The sequence below is a fragment of the Prenolepis imparis genome, unplaced genomic scaffold (genome assembly GCF_030444845.1).
Source record: "Prenolepis imparis isolate NDT839.2.m4 unplaced genomic scaffold, iyPreImpa1.0 SCAF_1, whole genome shotgun sequence".
Lineage (NCBI taxonomy): Eukaryota > Metazoa > Arthropoda > Insecta > Hymenoptera > Formicidae > Prenolepis > Prenolepis imparis.
Window position 1 is genome coordinate 17,273,190 of NW_028141159.1, and position 17,282 is coordinate 17,290,471.

The 17,282-nt window shown below is 36.1% G+C and overlaps 4 protein-coding genes across 4 annotated transcripts; 2 read left to right on the forward strand and 2 right to left on the reverse strand.

Annotated features, from left to right (window-relative positions):
- Window positions 1–2,382, forward strand: LOC145933779 (TGF-beta-activated kinase 1 and MAP3K7-binding protein 1). Its single transcript, XM_083033769.1, has 6 exons — window positions 1–140; window positions 479–716; window positions 913–1,045; window positions 1,118–1,358; window positions 1,434–1,690; window positions 1,772–2,382. Exons 1-6 carry the CDS (start codon window positions 50–52, stop codon window positions 2,228–2,230), a joined length of 1,419 nt encoding a protein of 472 aa, XP_082889895.1. The 5' UTR covers window positions 1–49; the 3' UTR covers window positions 2,231–2,382.
- An 89-nt stretch (window positions 2,383–2,471) lies between these two features.
- LOC145933771 (succinyl-CoA:acetate/propanoyl-CoA:succinate CoA transferase) lies at window positions 2,472–5,347 on the reverse strand. The gene is made up of 6 exons (XM_083033765.1): window positions 4,789–5,347; window positions 4,283–4,435; window positions 3,951–4,190; window positions 3,362–3,766; window positions 3,010–3,276; window positions 2,472–2,882 (listed from the first exon to the last, which is right to left on the reverse strand). The coding sequence occupies exons 1-6, from the start codon at window positions 4,955–4,957 to the stop codon at window positions 2,692–2,694; spliced, it is 1,425 nt and encodes a 474-aa protein (XP_082889891.1). The 5' UTR covers window positions 4,958–5,347; the 3' UTR covers window positions 2,472–2,691.
- Window positions 5,348–5,482: 135 nt separating this feature from the next.
- Window positions 5,483–12,383, reverse strand: LOC145933763 (succinyl-CoA:acetate/propanoyl-CoA:succinate CoA transferase). The gene is made up of 6 exons (XM_083033756.1): window positions 12,035–12,383; window positions 7,909–8,061; window positions 7,278–7,517; window positions 6,788–7,192; window positions 6,427–6,693; window positions 5,483–6,092 (listed from the first exon to the last, which is right to left on the reverse strand). The coding sequence occupies exons 1-6, from the start codon at window positions 12,231–12,233 to the stop codon at window positions 5,908–5,910; spliced, it is 1,449 nt and encodes a 482-aa protein (XP_082889882.1). The 5' UTR covers window positions 12,234–12,383; the 3' UTR covers window positions 5,483–5,907.
- Window positions 12,384–13,288: 905 nt separating this feature from the next.
- On the forward strand, window positions 13,289–17,007 carry Vha55 (V-type proton ATPase subunit Vha55). Its single transcript, XM_083033751.1, has 4 exons — window positions 13,289–13,475; window positions 14,386–14,852; window positions 14,993–15,658; window positions 15,898–17,007. Exons 1-4 carry the CDS (start codon window positions 13,388–13,390, stop codon window positions 16,162–16,164), a joined length of 1,488 nt encoding a protein of 495 aa, XP_082889877.1. The 5' UTR covers window positions 13,289–13,387; the 3' UTR covers window positions 16,165–17,007.
- The last annotated feature ends 275 nt before the right edge of the window (window positions 17,008–17,282 follow it).

The window sequence follows — 17,282 nt, forward strand, 5'->3', positions numbered from 1 at the left end:
GATCTATCAAGTTTAGTTGATTATTATTAGTTGAAGTGGGAAGAAAAAAATGTCTTCGGGGGCAGAACGTCCAGCTTCAATGCTCTTTCAGGACAGTCAATATAATTGGACAGATGATTTGCCAGTCTGCAAACAGTCCGGTACATATTTCGTTTATTATTTTGATATGATCTAAAATTGATACTCTGAAATATATTGACACTATTGATCACAGAATTAATTTTTTTAAAAAAGTATATATATATATATATATATATAAAATAAAAAACACAAGTGTATATATTTCTTAATTGAAAAAATTATAATAATAAGTAATTTTTCAAAAATAATTGTATCTCTTTAAATAATCTCCTTAAATTTTTTTATTGAATACTTTACAATATTGAAAATTTATTATTATTTTATGAATATGTACATTAAATAACAAGGTAAATATAGTTTAATATAGAAGAGTTATTGAAATTCAGTGATATTTCAGGAGTGGGCTTTTCCACTAATCAGATCTATCGAGAAGATGGATATCGACAAGAGGAGCATTCATTTGAAGATCGTAGTTTTCACTGCAGATATGACGATTCCACATTTCTTTACGCAGTATTTGACGGTCACGAAGGCACTAAAGCAGCCAATTTTGCTATGCAAAGAGTGGCTGCAGAAATCCTGCTGGGGCAATTGATCGGCAAATCAACTGATGAGGAAGTGAAAGAAGTTCTTCGGTAAAAATTCTATCAACATGATATATTATAAAAACAAATAAAATTAAAAATAGATTTAATGCAAATTTTATGCATGTTTTATGCTCCAGCAATTTACAAATATGTCAATTATGCAAAAATGCTGCATACATTACAGTTATATATATAAATTGCAATTAGTTATAAGTTATCTACATGCAAAGTATTTATTTTATAGACAGGCATTCATAGCAGTTGAAAAAGGATATCTGGAATCAATTGGTGATTTGTTAGCAGAACGAGCTAGTCTACAGTTTGACATACCTGATGGACTGAATTCTTATGAAACTTATCAAAAATTTCCAGACCTGGTTAGCTATATAATATTAAAAATTATAAGTATATTTTTCTTTTCAAATACATAAAATATATTTTGTTTATAGGTTGACAAGCTAAATGCGTTAAATTGCGAGCTGTCAGCTGGAACTAGCGCTGTAGTTGCCTTGGTTTATAGAGGAAGATTGTACGTCGCGAATATCGGCGACAGCAGGGCACTGTTGTGTAAAACAGACAGCAATCAAGTTTTACGAGTCATACAATTAAGCGTGGATCATGACTTGAGGAACGAAGATGAGCTTTTACGATTATCTCAACTAGGCTTGGACGTCGAATCGATCAGACAAGGTACATCTCATTCACCGACATTTATCTTGTTAGGAAGAGATTCCGGTAAATAGGAACAGATTATACATCTTTCAGGTTCTCATCTTGGAAATCAGGAGAACACGCGCTGCCTTGGCAACTATCTTGTCAAGGGAGGATATAGAGAGTTTGAGGAATTAGCAACTTCCGTAGCGGAACCGATCATCGCCGAACCGGAGATCCATGGTAGTATCGAGCTGGACGATTCCTGCAGATTTCTAATGCTCATGTCGCGCAGCCTGTACAAGTCGTTGGAGGAAGCCACTGGTACCGATCAAGTTAATAAGGAGCTAGCTTTAATAGCAGTCGAACAGGTAATATACTCTAAATAATGTTAGACTAACAATAAGCAGTTTCCACATGTAAAATCTCATCTCTCTCTTTGCTTGTTTTAGTTTCGAGTGCAATCAACTTTAACCGGCGTCGCCCAAGCGGTGGTTGACAAGGTCGTGAGAATCCATCACGATGTGAACATGAGTAACACGCAAAATACCATGATCACCAGTAAGCGCGACGACATAACTCTCCTTGTGCGAAACTTCAACTTCCCATTGTCGCATACTCTGAAGAGTCCCACTAGTCAATCTGTCAGGTTCAATCCTGTAGTGCAGACCGCGCCGATCAGCATACCGGATCACGAAGATCTCTCGAGTACTAGCACCGGCATTACTGACGAGAACTTCGACGACGTGTCAACGACTGAAACATCAACTACGTCGGATATGTATCCGTCAGGTGCCAGAATAACGGATCCAAACGCCAGAATCAAGCCTTATGTAGATTTTTCGGAGTATTACGAAAACGTCGAGAAGAGAAGAATAGAGGGAACTCTGCCGGAAGGTATAGATTTCTAACACATGTTTGGTTTTTTTTATATTGTGAAAATATATTTATCAAGATTGATATTGCAGTCACATGTGAATATATCTGCGATTATGGTATGTGTGTTTTCAATGAACTTTTAGACTATATCCATTCATTAAAATTTAAAATTTATTAAGTTATAATGCAGTAGTAGTCTTTTTTCATCAAAATATATTTATTCTTCCATAAATTTATTTAATTTAGAAATTTTGTGTTATGTCATTATATCAAAAATAGTTTATTACATTGGCTTATTTGATATAAAGCTAATATTAATAAAAAATTAATATATATATTTAAAATATCTTTGACACGGCAAATTTATGTGACATTAATTTATGAATTCAAAATTAAATAAGACACATGTGCTTGGATTTCTGCTTCTCTCTTGTGTACTTAATACAGAACTTGAACTATCATGTAATTTGTATATATTTACACGTCACAAACGTTACAAATATTTTGTTGGGTTAGATTTTAAGCGATCGAACGCAGCCTTTTCGAGGCATTCTCTATGATCGGGATGCGCAATTTGAATCAATGCATTCGCTCTTTGTCGTAAGGTTTTACCGAAGAGATCCGCCACCCCGTGTTCCGTGACTACGTAATGCACATGAGCTCTAGTAACCACAACTCCAGCTCCTGTAATAGAGCAAGATATATATAATTTTTAGATATAAATAATTATTAATTAATTAAATTATATACTAAAATATAAAATTTATTCACAGCGACAATTTCTAATTGAATTTCTAATCTCGTCTCGTACCGAGTTTAAGCACTGGTTGTATTTTACTCTCTCCTTTGCTGGTGACTGAAGGAAACGCGACGATGGCCTTTCCACGACCGTCCTGACTAATCGCCGCACCTCGAAGAAAATCCAACTGACCGCCGAAGCCAGAATACATCTTGCAGCCTAAACTGTCGGAGCACACCTGGCCAGTGAGATCCATCTCGATACAAGAGTTAATAGCCGTCATCTTCGGCTGCATCGAGATCACTCGTGGATCGTTAACATAATTGATCGCTAACATCTCTAGGTAGTGAGACAACACAAAATAATTTACAATCGCAAAATAATACAAGGACGTCAATCAAGATAAACCCATTATTATAATTACCGACAAACGGATTGTTGTGTAGAAAGTCGTACAATTGTTTTGTGCCGATGCCGAAAGAACCGATCATACGTCCTCTATGCTTAATCTTGCATTTATTCGTGATGTTGCCGTGCTCGACGAGGTCGACCATCGCGTCGCAAAGAATCTCCGAGTGTACTCCCAAATCCTTGTGATTGATTAGGGCGCAGAGCACCGCGTCGGGAATATTACCGATGCCGAGTTGCAACGTTGCTCCATCCTCGATCAAGCGTTGAGCGATGATCTTGCCGATTTCAGTCTCGAGCTCGTTGGGCGGTGGACAGACTACGCAAGGTAGAGGACAATCGTATCTCACTGCCCAATCAAAATGGCTCGAGTGGATTACTGTATCGCCAAAGGACCTTGGCATGTGTTCGTTTACTTGCGCTGAAGAAAGAGAAACATCTGTGTTTAATAATTTAGTTTTCTAATTAATGATACATAAAAGCAATTATTTTATTAATTGACGCCTTGAAGAATCTCGCTGACCAAAGGGTCAGTATAGCATAGTATTTTTTTTTTCATCTTGTTATCTTATATTGTCGTTATCACATTATTAATGATTCGGTACCGATGAGAACTTTGGCGGTGCAAATTGCGGCGCGGGTGCAATCCGCGCTCACGCCAAGCGAGCAGAATCCACGTGCGTCCGGCATGCTCACGTGAATCAGCGCGATGTCCGGCACGATTCTCTTCTCGTAGAACAACCTGGGCACCTCGTGCAAGAAAACCGGAATGCAGTCCGCCCGTCCCTCGTTCACCGCCTCCCTGAGATTGGTACCCATGTACAGGCTGATAGATCTGAAGTGCTCTTCAATGTAACATCGTCATAAGCTGTTATTTTCCATCATCGGATCATAGATGTTATGAATGGAGATTGCGACTATTATGCGAATACCGTACTCTCAAACTCGGGATTGGCGAACGGTGTATCACCCTCCAGGCTCATATGCATCAACCTGACGCCGCGTAAATTATTGCATACCCCGTGCTCGGTCATGGCACGTACGAGCTCCATCGGCGTGGCCGCACCACCTTGTATGAAAACTAAATGTTCTGAAAAAGAAATTGTTGGTTTGTAAAGAGATTGCAGTAACATACACTCGGAAATAACTCGGAATTATATTCGTCGGATATTTAATGAAATAATCATTCTGCTTTTTGAAATTTTCTAATATATCTATAATGTATTTTTAGAAAAAATTCCAAGCTATGATTCATTCACATCAGTAAGAAGTTAATTAAGTTAAAAATGTTATATATTCTTAACTCTTTTCTTAATAAATTTAAATCAATTAAAAAATTTATAAAACAATTATATTTTTACACTAAGAATTATATTTTTTTTCATTAGAAAGTACACAGAGTTTAAATATCGATTTAAATTATAATACAGCTGTAATAAATACCTGAATTTATAATCTTTACCGCGTCTTCCACGCAAACCCATTTTGGACATCGTTTTAAAGGTTGAGAAGGTTCCCTTAAATTTTGCAAATACCGTTGGCCGCATAAATGAAAAGGTTTTGTCGTATTTTGTCGGATTTTGCCGAAGACCAATCTCAGATTTCGGAACATCTTTTCATTGTTCCGAAACTGTCAATATTAAATTAGCAGCAAGCTCTCGTTGATGATACGGTAATAAATGTATAAAAACTTATGCGATACATAATCTAAAAGAGATCTCGCTGACCGTATATGTATACGTCAAACGATATGAATCCGTTGCCATCTCCACGAACTGTTATTTGAACATCTGATTTGGCGGCGTTCGATTTTTCGAGATAATGTTTATATAATTGGCGGATGCATCATATCGATTTGAATTTTTTAAATATATTCGTAATTCGAATAATTTTAAATATAGATATATAAATACAAGTGCACTATAATTATCTTATTTCAACATAAAAAAATATATCATGCACAATGAAACGTCAACAATATCAATTCTTATTTTTTATATATATATATATATATATATATATATATACATATATATATATATTTTTTGTGTGTATTCGCATTTCAAATTCGTCATTACAATGGTAACACACGGGAAATTATACAAAGGAACGTTAAAAGATTTAATATAAAAAATGCTTACATCTCGGAATGGCACTAGTAGTAGGTAATGCCATTTTTTATTTATCGGAACAGTGTTCAAAAGCGCGAACACGTTTCTTTCTCTCTGGCAATATAAAACGTATGACTTAATTAGTATCTATGTCTATGGATACGAGCGCAATTCTCGCATTACGAACTCTTCTATACGTAATGTTACAATTTAGCATATTAAGTTCTCGGTCTAATTAGTTAGCACGTTTTATTCACCATTCCTCTCTTATTCTAGGAGGAGGCCGACGAATTGTCTTCCGGCAAGAGAGTGCGTATATCGTACAAGAAGAAGACACCACGTGACTCTTCGACAATTATTGGCCGTTATACGCGCGACTAAAACACGCGAACGTCCGATTGTAAAATGCTATTAAATATGATTTTTCTGCGTTGTGACGTTGCTTTCAGACTTATGGCGCAGGCATCATTTTCAAACGTTCGAAAGCCGCTTTCTCGAGCGCCTCTCTGTGATCGGGATGAGCTACCTGGATCAACTCGTATGCCCGTTGCTGAAGACTCTTGCCAAACAAGCTGGCGATTCCTTGTTCGGTCACGACGTATCGCGCCACCGCTCTGTTAGTGACTACTCCAGCACCTATAACATAGCGTGGCGAAATAACGATTCGCATATATACATGCGAGCGTGTTGGATCAATACAGAAGTAAATCCAAAAACGGATTTGGTATTAATTATGTTTAAATTAAAAAAAGCTGAGTATATACAGTTTTATAATACATTAAATCATGAATATGTATTATAATTCTCTTAATTATAAGTTTCTTATATACGTTTCAGCATAACATATGAAGCAGTAACTTTAAAAATTGCAAAGAATTATAATGGCATTATTTCGCTTGAAGATTTATACTTTCATATCACACTAACTGTGAAATTATGAGAAATTATTTCGATAGATTTATCTACTTACCTAACGTTAGAACTGGCTGTATTTTACTTTGACCCTTAGCGGTGACCGATTGAAGAGCTATGATCGGCTTTCCTTGTCGATCTTCGCTCATTGCAGCGCCCGTAATGAAATCAAGTTGTCCACCGAAACCGGAATACATTCTTGTGCCAATGCTATCCGAACAGATCTGACCGGTGATGTCCACTTCGATACACGAGTTGATGGCCGTCATCTTAGGTTGCTTGGCGACTATTCTAGGATCATTGACGTAATCCACAACCAACATCTCTGTTAGAAACAAGAAAAATAAGCCATTGAAACTTAAGACTATTGATAACCAACAATAATTTCAAACACGTGACAAATGCAGACGCGAACCGACCTATGAAGGGATTGTTGTGCATGAAATCGTAAAGTTTCTCCGAGCCTACGCAAAACGAACCAACGATCCGGCCCCGGTGCATCGTCTTTTGGTTATTCGTGATGCAGCCCTTGTTCACGAGATCCACGACTCCATCGGAGAACATCTCGGAATGGATCCCCAGGTCTTTGTGATTTCCCAACAGTGACAACACGGCATCAGGTATACTGCCGATACCCAACTGCAACGTGGCGCCGTTCACTACTAAATTCTCAGCGATATTCTTGCCGATCTGCTGTTCGGCTTTAGACGGTGGCTTCACCGGGTGAACCGGTAAGGGTTGATGATGCTCCACAGCGAAGTCCAGATGACTTTCGTGAATAATAGCGTCGCCGAAGGTCCTGGGCATATACTTATTGACTAGCGCTGTGAAAAATTAGCCTTTTTTTAAATTCTGTCTTCATGTGAAGAAAAGATACGTAAGTATTCGCGAGATTTTTCCGAGATTTACCTACGATGCGTTTTGAATGACTCACGGCGGACCGAACGGAGTCTACGCTGGTGCCAAGGGAGCAGTAACCCTTTTCGTCTGGCGGAGACACGTGGATGAGCGAGATGTCGGGTTTCAGGTAGCCTTCTTTGAAGAGACGTGGGATTTCGTGCAGGAAAATGGGAATGCAGTCTGCAGTGCCTGCATTCACCGCGGGCCGCACGTTACCGCCAATGAACAAGCTGATGGATCTGAAATGTTCTGAACACGTAACACATATTATAAGAAATACACGTTCGTAAAAACATATTTAAATAGTACAAGTTTTTCTTGGATTTAACTAATTTAAAATTATTAATTTTTTTCAGAAAAAATGTAATTTTATTTTATATGATTCATATTCAATTTTATGAAAATCTTAGCAGTTATTGAAACAAAATGAAAAACACAACTAAAGGATTAAACTTTTAAACAAATTATTATTTTACAGAGAGAAACTATGTAAAGTAGCATCTTAAAATAGAAACAAAGGGAAGCGGAAAGCGAATTGGCACAAGAGCGCGAAAAGCAAAACAATGCGCTAAATATGACGAGTTGTTATTGAGATACTTTGAAAGACGGAAGATTACGTCGAGTTTACACCGTAACGTACTTGCGTTTTCTGGTTTAGCGAACGGAGCCGCCCCCTCAAGATGCATATGATATAAACGAACGTTTCTCACATCGCAGCGTACACCATAGTCAGTCATTGCCCTAAGAAGTTCAACGGGTGTCGCCGCCGCGCCTTGGACATACACCAACTGATCTGCAATAATGAAATGAGAGTTAAAACATCTTCGTTCGGTTACTTCCTGAACTTAAGATTTTATCAAAATAAAAATTGATCGAGATTAACTTAATATTGAAATTATAAATAGTAAAAGATTTTGTAATCTATATTATATGTGCAATTTCTCGATCTTTTTTTAATATTGTTTACGTAGACAAGAAGATGATTTAAATCGTTAATTTATACTATATAATTTTAAGTGCATCGTAATTTAAGAATAGACGATCAATACGTTTATGAGATAAATCAATTTTCTACAAAATATTATTATGTTTCTGTTTACTATTATCGTTGAATATTATTAATGCATGTAATCGTATGCAATTACAAAAGTCGAAAAGAAAACAATTTTTTTCCGCGCTGATACGAAGTTGACACGATTCGAAGACTCTCTTATACTTTGTACTTTGTAGTATCCCACAATAACATATTGCAGGATACGGCATGCATTGCCTAATGTTTACATGGTTTATCATACATGATATTGTATATGTTAGTAAATACGAAAATATCTCAACTTACGCGTATACTATTTATCTCATTCATTTACGATACTAGACTAGTTTTGGTTTTTCATCTAGCTTGTAAAATAAGATTTCTAAAAATTTTACAGAGGCAATAACGCAATATTACAAAATGTTAGAGTTATCTATGTGCGAGAAAATACGTCTATGTCTTATCAAATCAAGTCTAATTAGCTAATACAAGTATTCTTATCACACGCATTTTATCCGAATTCTTATTAAATACAAAGACATAATTATTACAACATTCCAACTACACACATTGATATATTATGCATTATTATTATTTGCGATGCACTTAAAATATATATTAAATATACGTAAATATACAAAATTATTATTACCACACAATCAAAGTAATCTTCAAAATAGCAATTTTTATATTATTCGTATTACAACTGCAATTCTAGCTATAATAGTAATAATAGCTGTAATGTTATAGCTCTCTCAATTTACATTATATAACTATAAAGATATAGTTAAAAAATACTCTATATATAGATTTTAGAAAAATATTTTTAAAGTACAAAAATCTAAAAAATACACGCAGATTATTTTAAGAGCGAACATTTTTTGATTCTTTCGTATTATAAAAGATATTTTTATCTACGAATCTCTTATCGGAACGTGATTGTTACGCGCAATATGTTATATGATCACATATGACATATGACATTTCTTTATCTATTTATATCATTCAATATGTTTCATTTATTCAATTACTAATACACGAATTTATTTTATAAAAAATCGTGAGATTGAAGATAAAAATTACAATTAATTCGTGTATAAGAAAAAGCGTAGCATGTATATTTTTATATAAAGTACTGCAAGTGTCAACCTCACAGGAGGAAATTCGAGAAAATATCTACATCGCGAAAATCTTCATCGAAAATAATTCAGTTTATTGTGTTGGCAAATTTTTAGTTGATGGTAGTGGTGGACTATATTTAAACACGAGAACTAGATTCGATATGCGCTTATACATATACATAGATTTGCGCATCGAGGTCAATATTGGTAGTGTATCTGTTTTACTATTATCATCTGCACAGCTGTCAGCTGTGTGAAATTTTTTTGATCAACTCCATCCGAAAGACATATCATAAAATTGATGTTCGAACGAGACGAGGAAGTCGTTTGTAAATTTAGCAATGAGAAGCAATGGGAAGACAATCGCAAAGATAAGATTTGAAAGCTATTTAGCTTAACGGGAATCATTAGAAGAGACATTAAGAACGACAAGAACATTCTTACATCATTCTACAGAATACCATATATTACAAGGACAAGACCCAGTGTCGTGAATGAATATTGAATTGACTACGCGGCTTGCATTTATATTATTTGCGTAAGTTTTTTTGTATAGATTTTCTTCTATAAAATTAGATAAATTATAAACTATATTGGTCCGATGAATAGAGGATAAAATTATTTTTTCAATGTTTTACGATTGTATACTATAAACAAATAATTTTGTACTAAAGTCATGTGTTATTACAACGAAGAACTTGCAGCTGCTTATTTTCTTTATTGGCAAAAAAACAAGTGTTTCATCGACTTTCATGACGAATAAAGTAGCATAAATTACATACACGATGATCGTACGCGTCGAATCGATTTTTATCGAGCTTATCAAATAGCTGTGTAAATACGTAAGTCATAAACTCGTATAACGCAGCGTTAGCAGAATTGTTTCAATTTGTTAATCGATGATAAAAGTATAAAAAAGTGTTGATATCTAATATTAGCCGGTATTTAAATTAGCAGAAATAAGTCAGAGAAAACTCTGCGAACAATATTTTATGTTTATATGGCTATTAAATTTTCCTAAGTTTTAATTATCCTTGAAAGAATTTTAGTTTTTCTAATCACTGATTTTTATCAATTAAAATCCTTAATATTTATATATCGGATGATTTAGAAAACGCGACTCTAAAACCTATTTGTAATGTGCTTAGGAAACAATTAATTTTTTAATTTAAATTTAATTTCAAATTATTAATTAAAATTGAAAATTTATTCAGTAAAACTTTCTTAAAGCGTTATAAGCATATAAGTATTAGCATTATATATGCAATATATAGACGGCGAAATAAATTAATTCACGACGGATATATTAATCTAAATTACGTAAAATATTATTATGCAGCTTGTTATTACTAATTCGAACATATGCAGAGTAGTTCGATACGCGAAAAAAAACGCTAGAATAACATCAAGTATATTTGTTCATCGCGCTTATCTAAGAATAATTCTGTAAGTGAGAATTGTACGAAACTAATGCCCCTAATTCAAGGCGATTTGACAAGTATATGTATATTCCTGGTTAGTACTGGCAATCGATTATCTAATAAGTAGACTTTTGACACGAAATTTGGCCGAATGTAAATATATCGATCGACTGAATTGAAAATTTTGCAAAGAGGATACAACATCTTGCGCTAAACTAGCACACAAATTCTCCCAATCATATATCTATCTTAAGATTTAAATATTTACACGACGATAAAGATTTAAACTATTTGTTTCTTTATATAAAAAAATATAGAATATAATTATAAATATAAAAATTATATTACGTCTATGTAATTTTATGCATACTTCTAGTCAAAATTTTATTCTATATAGATGTAAAGTGTTTGCTTGAGATTTGTATGTAAATTTCCGAATCAAATAAAAACTTGTATAAATGTTTATAAAAGCTAGAGAATATATAACGTAAAAGAACTTCGCAACACCTCGCCGCATATATTGTCCACGTTCAATGCAATTGCGAGCGATAAATAGCTTGGTTAAAAGGAAGTGCAATTTAATAGGATTTGCTCTTGCAAATAATTGATAAGCTGCGTATCTGCATAACTGCTCTAGCATTTACATTAATCGCCCCAGAGTTCGAGGTTGTATTTCACTGTAACTATGAAATATTTATGGAGAAAAACAAATAATGATAAACCATATGGTTCAAACATTGTATAAAAAAGTAGTCCTACTGGAGTAATACAAAAAGTGAAATATATAATAATAGGATAATGTGGAAATACCAGATAATGATAAATATTTTGTAATTGTCTAAAAAAATCAATTTTTAAACAATTCCCAGATATTTCCAAAGCCTCATAAAGAGATGATAACGCACATCCGTGACGTTAAATTACCCACGTCATCGAGGCCCACGATCAAGATCTAGTTGCGTCCACAGTTTGTGTTGTATATGTATAAGCCTGATTCAGCGATTTGCTATCTTCTATTTCATGTCATAGTCTCACTTATAATACTAGCAAAGAAATAAAATTGGGATAATATTAAAATCAATTGATGCATTCGACCATAAAATTCAATAAAACCGCGAAATATCGCGTTGCTCCATTTCAGCAACAGACGAAAGAAAGAAAAAGACAGAAAACGAGACCGTCATCGATTACCTGAGTCAAGTTCGGCCTGCTCGATAGCCTCGTCGGCGGTCTTCAGCCAACAGGGCTCCTTGCCGGGGATCGGCATGGACGGTTCGTTCACGTACGTGAAGTAGGTGTTTCTCGAGGCGCGCTGGAAGCAGGGCCGCGACGCGGACGTCACCGTCGCGAGCGCCCGGGTTAGGCTGGTGATTCTCTTGAGGGCCGCCATCGTCTAGCAGTTGTCACTGTCCCGCTCTCGAACACTTGTGAGATTCGCGCCGAGAAAGACCCGTCCTACCCGTGGCAAACGTGACCGACCACTACCGCTACTGCCCCGCCGCTCACGGCGTCTGTCACAAGAACTGTCAGGCGGATGATGACGGAGCCGCGTGAACGTAGCGTCGTATCACGTGGTACCACGTGACTCGCGCCTGACTTCTCGCGACAATCGCGCCGCCGCCTGAACGCGCTGTAGGTTAGTTCCTGCATCTTCTGTAATATAACATTTTTCATCTATATTTCGGTCAAAGTTAACAAAAATAAATGTATATTTTTATATTATATATGCAAATATGAATGTATAATGTAAGAAATATTTTTAGAAACTATATATATACCAATGATTTTTTATTACATTCGAGATATCGTTCGGCGATGATTCCGCAGTTATTAAAAAATTAAGGAGCTACGATTTGTTTGAAATATACATACTTGTATTGCGCAACACATGATAAAAGTCAATAGAATAATTGTCTCACCGCGATATCATCAGAATCCGGCAATTATATCAGTCGCGTTCTGTCACCTTGAAGAAGCCGCCATCTTCCATCACTCGACGTCGAGAGGTATCGAAAAATTGCGGACATTATCCCGAACTTTGTGAATAATCCCGTCGAAGCTTCTCTTAATTTCACGTAACTTTATTTACAGGTCGAAATTGGCTCCTGTCTCCTCGAGCTTCGTTCAAAACGGACGTTCAACGATTCGCGTAGTCCGAGCCACGTGATTGCACGTGCCTCGTCTTCCATCCTTCTCTCCCTCTCTTAAAGTGCACATCGCGTTACGATTTTTTCGGAATTTCTTCCAAGAAACGCGCGATTTGTTTCAAGACGCGAGTCTTTGTCGAGGAAGAGAGAATTCTCTCTCGCTCTCGTCTCGCGTTAAATACTTTCCATACCGCGTTTATTATATTTTACTCGCGCCGATCATCCCTTCTCCAGTTCTCTTCTCTCCTTCTCTCTCTCTCTCTCTCTCTCCCCCCCCCCTCCTCCCGACCCCGACGCAGCGGCAGAGCCTAGTATCCTCTGCTGTTCGTCGGAGTGAGCAGTGACAGTGCGGATAACGTGCGAGTGTGAAGCTATCGAATCAGAATCCGAAGCCGAGATGTATTCCAAGACCATCAGCAATCATCAGGCGAACCAGGAACATGTGCTCGCCGTCTCCCGGGACTTCGTCGCGCAACCTCGTCTCAGTAAGTAAAGCTCGACGACGACGACGACGGAGATCGTGACTCGAGAACTCGGGACACAATTGGGCGTAGCATCTGATCGATCCTCCCGACTGCATCAGCTGATCCCCGAAATTCTCCCTGTGATTCTTCGAATTATTGAGCGAAGGATCCTGCGAGACGATGATGTCTTCCTGCTTTCCTCGGGGATTTTCTCGGCGAGGAACGAGAAATTGTTCTCCGAGAACGTCCTCGGATATTTGTCACTCTCGAGACCGAGCTCGTCATGTGACTGCAGACGACGATTTGCGTTCGCGCGAATGGTTCTTGCACAAACGCGTATTTTTGCTTTTACATGTTTTTAGAAAATGTTAAGATAGCTTCTCGATTAATATTAAGAAATGTAGAAATTACTGAGATGTTTTTTTAATCAGATTATTTAAATATTTGGTGATATTTTCGCCTACGAGCGTAACTTGTGTCGTCGATATCTGGGATATTATGACATAATATAGTGCAAAAGAGATATAAATGATGAACAATTCGAATGTTATATAATTTGCCTAAAGTTTTGATAATGTAAGTCTTTTTAGAAGTCATAAATGTAGATAAAAATTCTTGCAAATTTATTTTGTTAACAAATTAAACCTTTCTTTTTATATATATATATATTTATATAAAATTAAAGACACTTGTAAAGTACAAATATAATCTTATATATTTAAAGATATTATCAACATAAAAAAATCAATTGATGTAATATATATAATTCTCTATCTTCTCTCTCATGTATTCCTATTTTTTTATTTAAGATATAATTACAATTCTACCTTAAAATATAATCATAATTCTACCTTACTTAAAAAAGTAACATTGATATAATAGAAAACATCGAGTTCCAGTCAATAATTAATTTGCTATCATTTGTTTCTAGCTTATAAGACAGTATCCGGAGTAAATGGTCCGTTGGTCATATTGGATGAAGTAAAATTTCCAAAGTATGCTGAGATCGTACAACTGAAACTCGCTGATGGCTCTCTGCGTTCCGGACAAGTATTGGAGGTCTCTGGCTCCAAAGCTGTAGTTCAAGTCTTTGAGGGCACATCTGGCATCGATGCAAAAAACACTCACTGTGAATTCACCGGTGACATCCTGCGGACGCCAGTGTCCGAGGACATGTTGGGTCGTGTATTCAATGGATCAGGAAAACCAATCGACAAGGGACCACCGATCCTGGCAGAAGATTATTTGGATATTCAGGGACAGCCTATTAATCCGTGGTCTCGTATTTATCCAGAGGAAATGATTCAAACTGGAATATCAGCCATTGATGTGATGAATTCTATCGCTCGTGGTCAGAAAATTCCAATCTTCTCTGCCGCTGGTTTGCCACATAATGAGGTATTGCAATATTACTTAAATTACGTGCACAATTAATTTGTTAATTTTCAAGATTGAATCTTACTCTCTATAATGAAAGTTTTCTCTTTCCTCGATATTTTAAATCAAAATTTTATCCTTTAATTTTTATTTTATGACAGATCGCTGCACAAATCTGCCGTCAAGCAGGTCTCGTAAAGGTGCCAGGTAAATCTGTCCTCGACTCACACGAGGATAACTTTGCCATTGTATTCGCGGCCATGGGTGTCAACATGGAGACTGCACGTTTCTTCAAGCAGGACTTTGAAGAGAACGGTTCTATGGAGAACGTATGCTTGTTTTTGAATCTGGCCAACGATCCGACGATCGAAAGAATTATCACGCCGCGTCTCGCTCTGACGGCGGCCGAATTCTTGGCGTATCAATGCGAAAAGCACGTGCTGGTCATCCTCACGGATATGTCCTCCTACGCCGAGGCGCTGCGCGAGGTATCGGCCGCTCGCGAGGAAGTACCGGGTAGACGTGGTTTCCCCGGTTACATGTACACCGATCTGGCCACTATCTATGAGCGTGCCGGCCGTGTGGAGGGTCGCAACGGCTCCATCACACAGATTCCGATTCTTACTATGCCCAACGACGATATCACTCATCCGATTCCCGATCTCACTGGCTACATCACCGAGGGTCAGATCTACGTAGATCGTCAGCTGCACAACAGACAAATCTATCCGCCCGTGAACGTGCTACCATCCTTGTCGCGTCTCATGAAGTCCGCCATCGGCGAGGGCATGACGCGAAAGGATCACTCTGATGTGTCTAATCAATTGGTGAGTCATCATATTAAATTATAAAAAAATACAAACTTATTAAATTGCGAAATCGAATTATATAATCTCGTTTTCTTTTGTTTTTTTTTTCTATAATTATTTTTTATACAATTACATAAATTATATATAATTATTTATGTAAATAATAATTATATATAACAATTGTATAAATTATATCAATATATATATATAGAAATAATAATTATATATAACAATTATATATAAATATATCTTTTTAGTATGCTTGCTACGCCATTGGAAAAGATGTCCAGGCGATGAAAGCCGTCGTAGGAGAGGAGGCATTGACGCCGGATGATCTATTGTACTTGGAATTCCTGTCAAAATTCGAGAAGAACTTTATTTCTCAGGGTAGCTACGAAAACCGCACGGTCTTTGAATCGTTAGATATCGGCTGGCAACTGCTGCGAATCTTCCCCAAGGAGATGCTCAAGCGAATTCCGGCCAGCACCCTTGCGGAATTCTATCCGAGGGATTCCCGTCATTAATCACCTTTTTATTTAGTGTCTCGCCTTACGCGTAAGCTTGTTTCAATTATTATTAAACGTCGAAAATTATGCGTACAAGCTCGATATATCTTTTCATCTCGACATTAATTGGAATATAAATATCTCTATTCTCGCGTATTTGCGAGAATAAGATTGACAAAAAGATTGACATAAAACGTGACAAGAAAATAATTTAGCAACGTGTATGTAATGCATACATACGTATTCGAATGAAAAGAAAAAGGATGGAAGAGTATATCTTATTTACGCTCTATAAATATTAACGTTACAAGCTTACAAGGATCGTACACGTTTTTTGATGTTGTGCAATGAGAGTGTAAAGTAAAATAACAGTGATATTGATATGTAAAGTAAATTGAAAATTATAACAGATTTATTATGGAATCTTGCGTGTGCAAATGTGCAAGTTGCAGATTCAAAACTACGCATGTTATTCATCATGAAAATAATAAATTGTGAATATATATATTGTTTCAACATTTGACGCATATATCTCTCGTGCTTTAGAGTGGCAACAGTGCTCACTCACACCAAGCGACCATTGTAAAGTGTAATATATCATTCAGTATTAACATAGACAAAAAGCGTAGAGAAGTACATCTATAATTACATTGTAATTTTGCGTTCTACATTCCATTGTGAAATTCACATATATAAGATTCTTTATGTGTTTGATGAATCAACTGAAACGAGAGAGAGGTTTAACAATGTGTACAGTTATTTCTAGAGAATATTTTGAGCCAACCATTATCATGTATTGTCTTGCGAGAGGCAAAATGTACATGTTAGAAATAGAAAATTAAAGAAGAATTGTTGTTTGAAGCACTTTGTATGTCTAAGTCTAAGTGGAGCTATTTAATCGTCACCATGATTCAATTATTATTCTGCTTGATTAATTGTATCTCAATATATTAGATTTTCTCTTCTTTTTCATATAATTAATAATTTCATAGTTGTTTACATATTGTAATTAAATTTTTTCTTTTCAAGTTCACACATTCTGATAAACAAAGAAAAGATTTTCATTTAATAGTATCTCATTTCTCTATTTAATATATATTTAACATTGAAAAGAAGAAAATTTCATTAAATTTGAT

Coding starts and splice junctions, on each gene's coding strand:
- LOC145933771 (XM_083033765.1), bottom strand. CDS start 4,957: ATGTTCCGAAATCTGAGATTGGTCTTCGGCAAAATCCGACAAAATACG. Junction 4,436..4,788: donor GGTAAAGATTATAAATTCAG/GTATTTATTACA, acceptor TTTCTTTTTCAG/AACATTTAGTTTTCATACAA. Junction 3,767..3,950: donor CACCGCCAAAGTTCTCATCG/GTACCGAATCAT, acceptor CTCTTTCTTCAG/CGCAAGTAAACGAACACATG.
- Vha55 (XM_083033751.1), top strand. CDS start 13,388: ATGTATTCCAAGACCATCAGCAATCATCAGGCGAACCAGGAACATGTG. Junction 14,853..14,992: donor CTGGTTTGCCACATAATGAG/GTATTGCAATAT, acceptor ATTTTATGACAG/ATCGCTGCACAAATCTGCCG. Junction 15,659..15,897: donor CTGATGTGTCTAATCAATTG/GTGAGTCATCAT, acceptor ATATCTTTTTAG/TATGCTTGCTACGCCATTGG.
- LOC145933779 (XM_083033769.1), top strand. CDS start 50: ATGTCTTCGGGGGCAGAACGTCCAGCTTCAATGCTCTTTCAGGACAGT. Junction 717..912: donor GAAGTGAAAGAAGTTCTTCG/GTAAAAATTCTA, acceptor TTTATTTTATAG/ACAGGCATTCATAGCAGTTG. Junction 1,359..1,433: donor CGTCGAATCGATCAGACAAG/GTACATCTCATT, acceptor TACATCTTTCAG/GTTCTCATCTTGGAAATCAG.
- LOC145933763 (XM_083033756.1), bottom strand. CDS start 12,233: ATGGCGGCCCTCAAGAGAATCACCAGCCTAACCCGGGCGCTCGCGACG. Junction 7,518..7,908: donor CGCTAAACCAGAAAACGCAA/GTACGTTACGGT, acceptor TTACGTGTTCAG/AACATTTCAGATCCATCAGC. Junction 7,193..7,277: donor TCATTCAAAACGCATCGTAG/GTAAATCTCGGA, acceptor AATTTTTCACAG/CGCTAGTCAATAAGTATATG.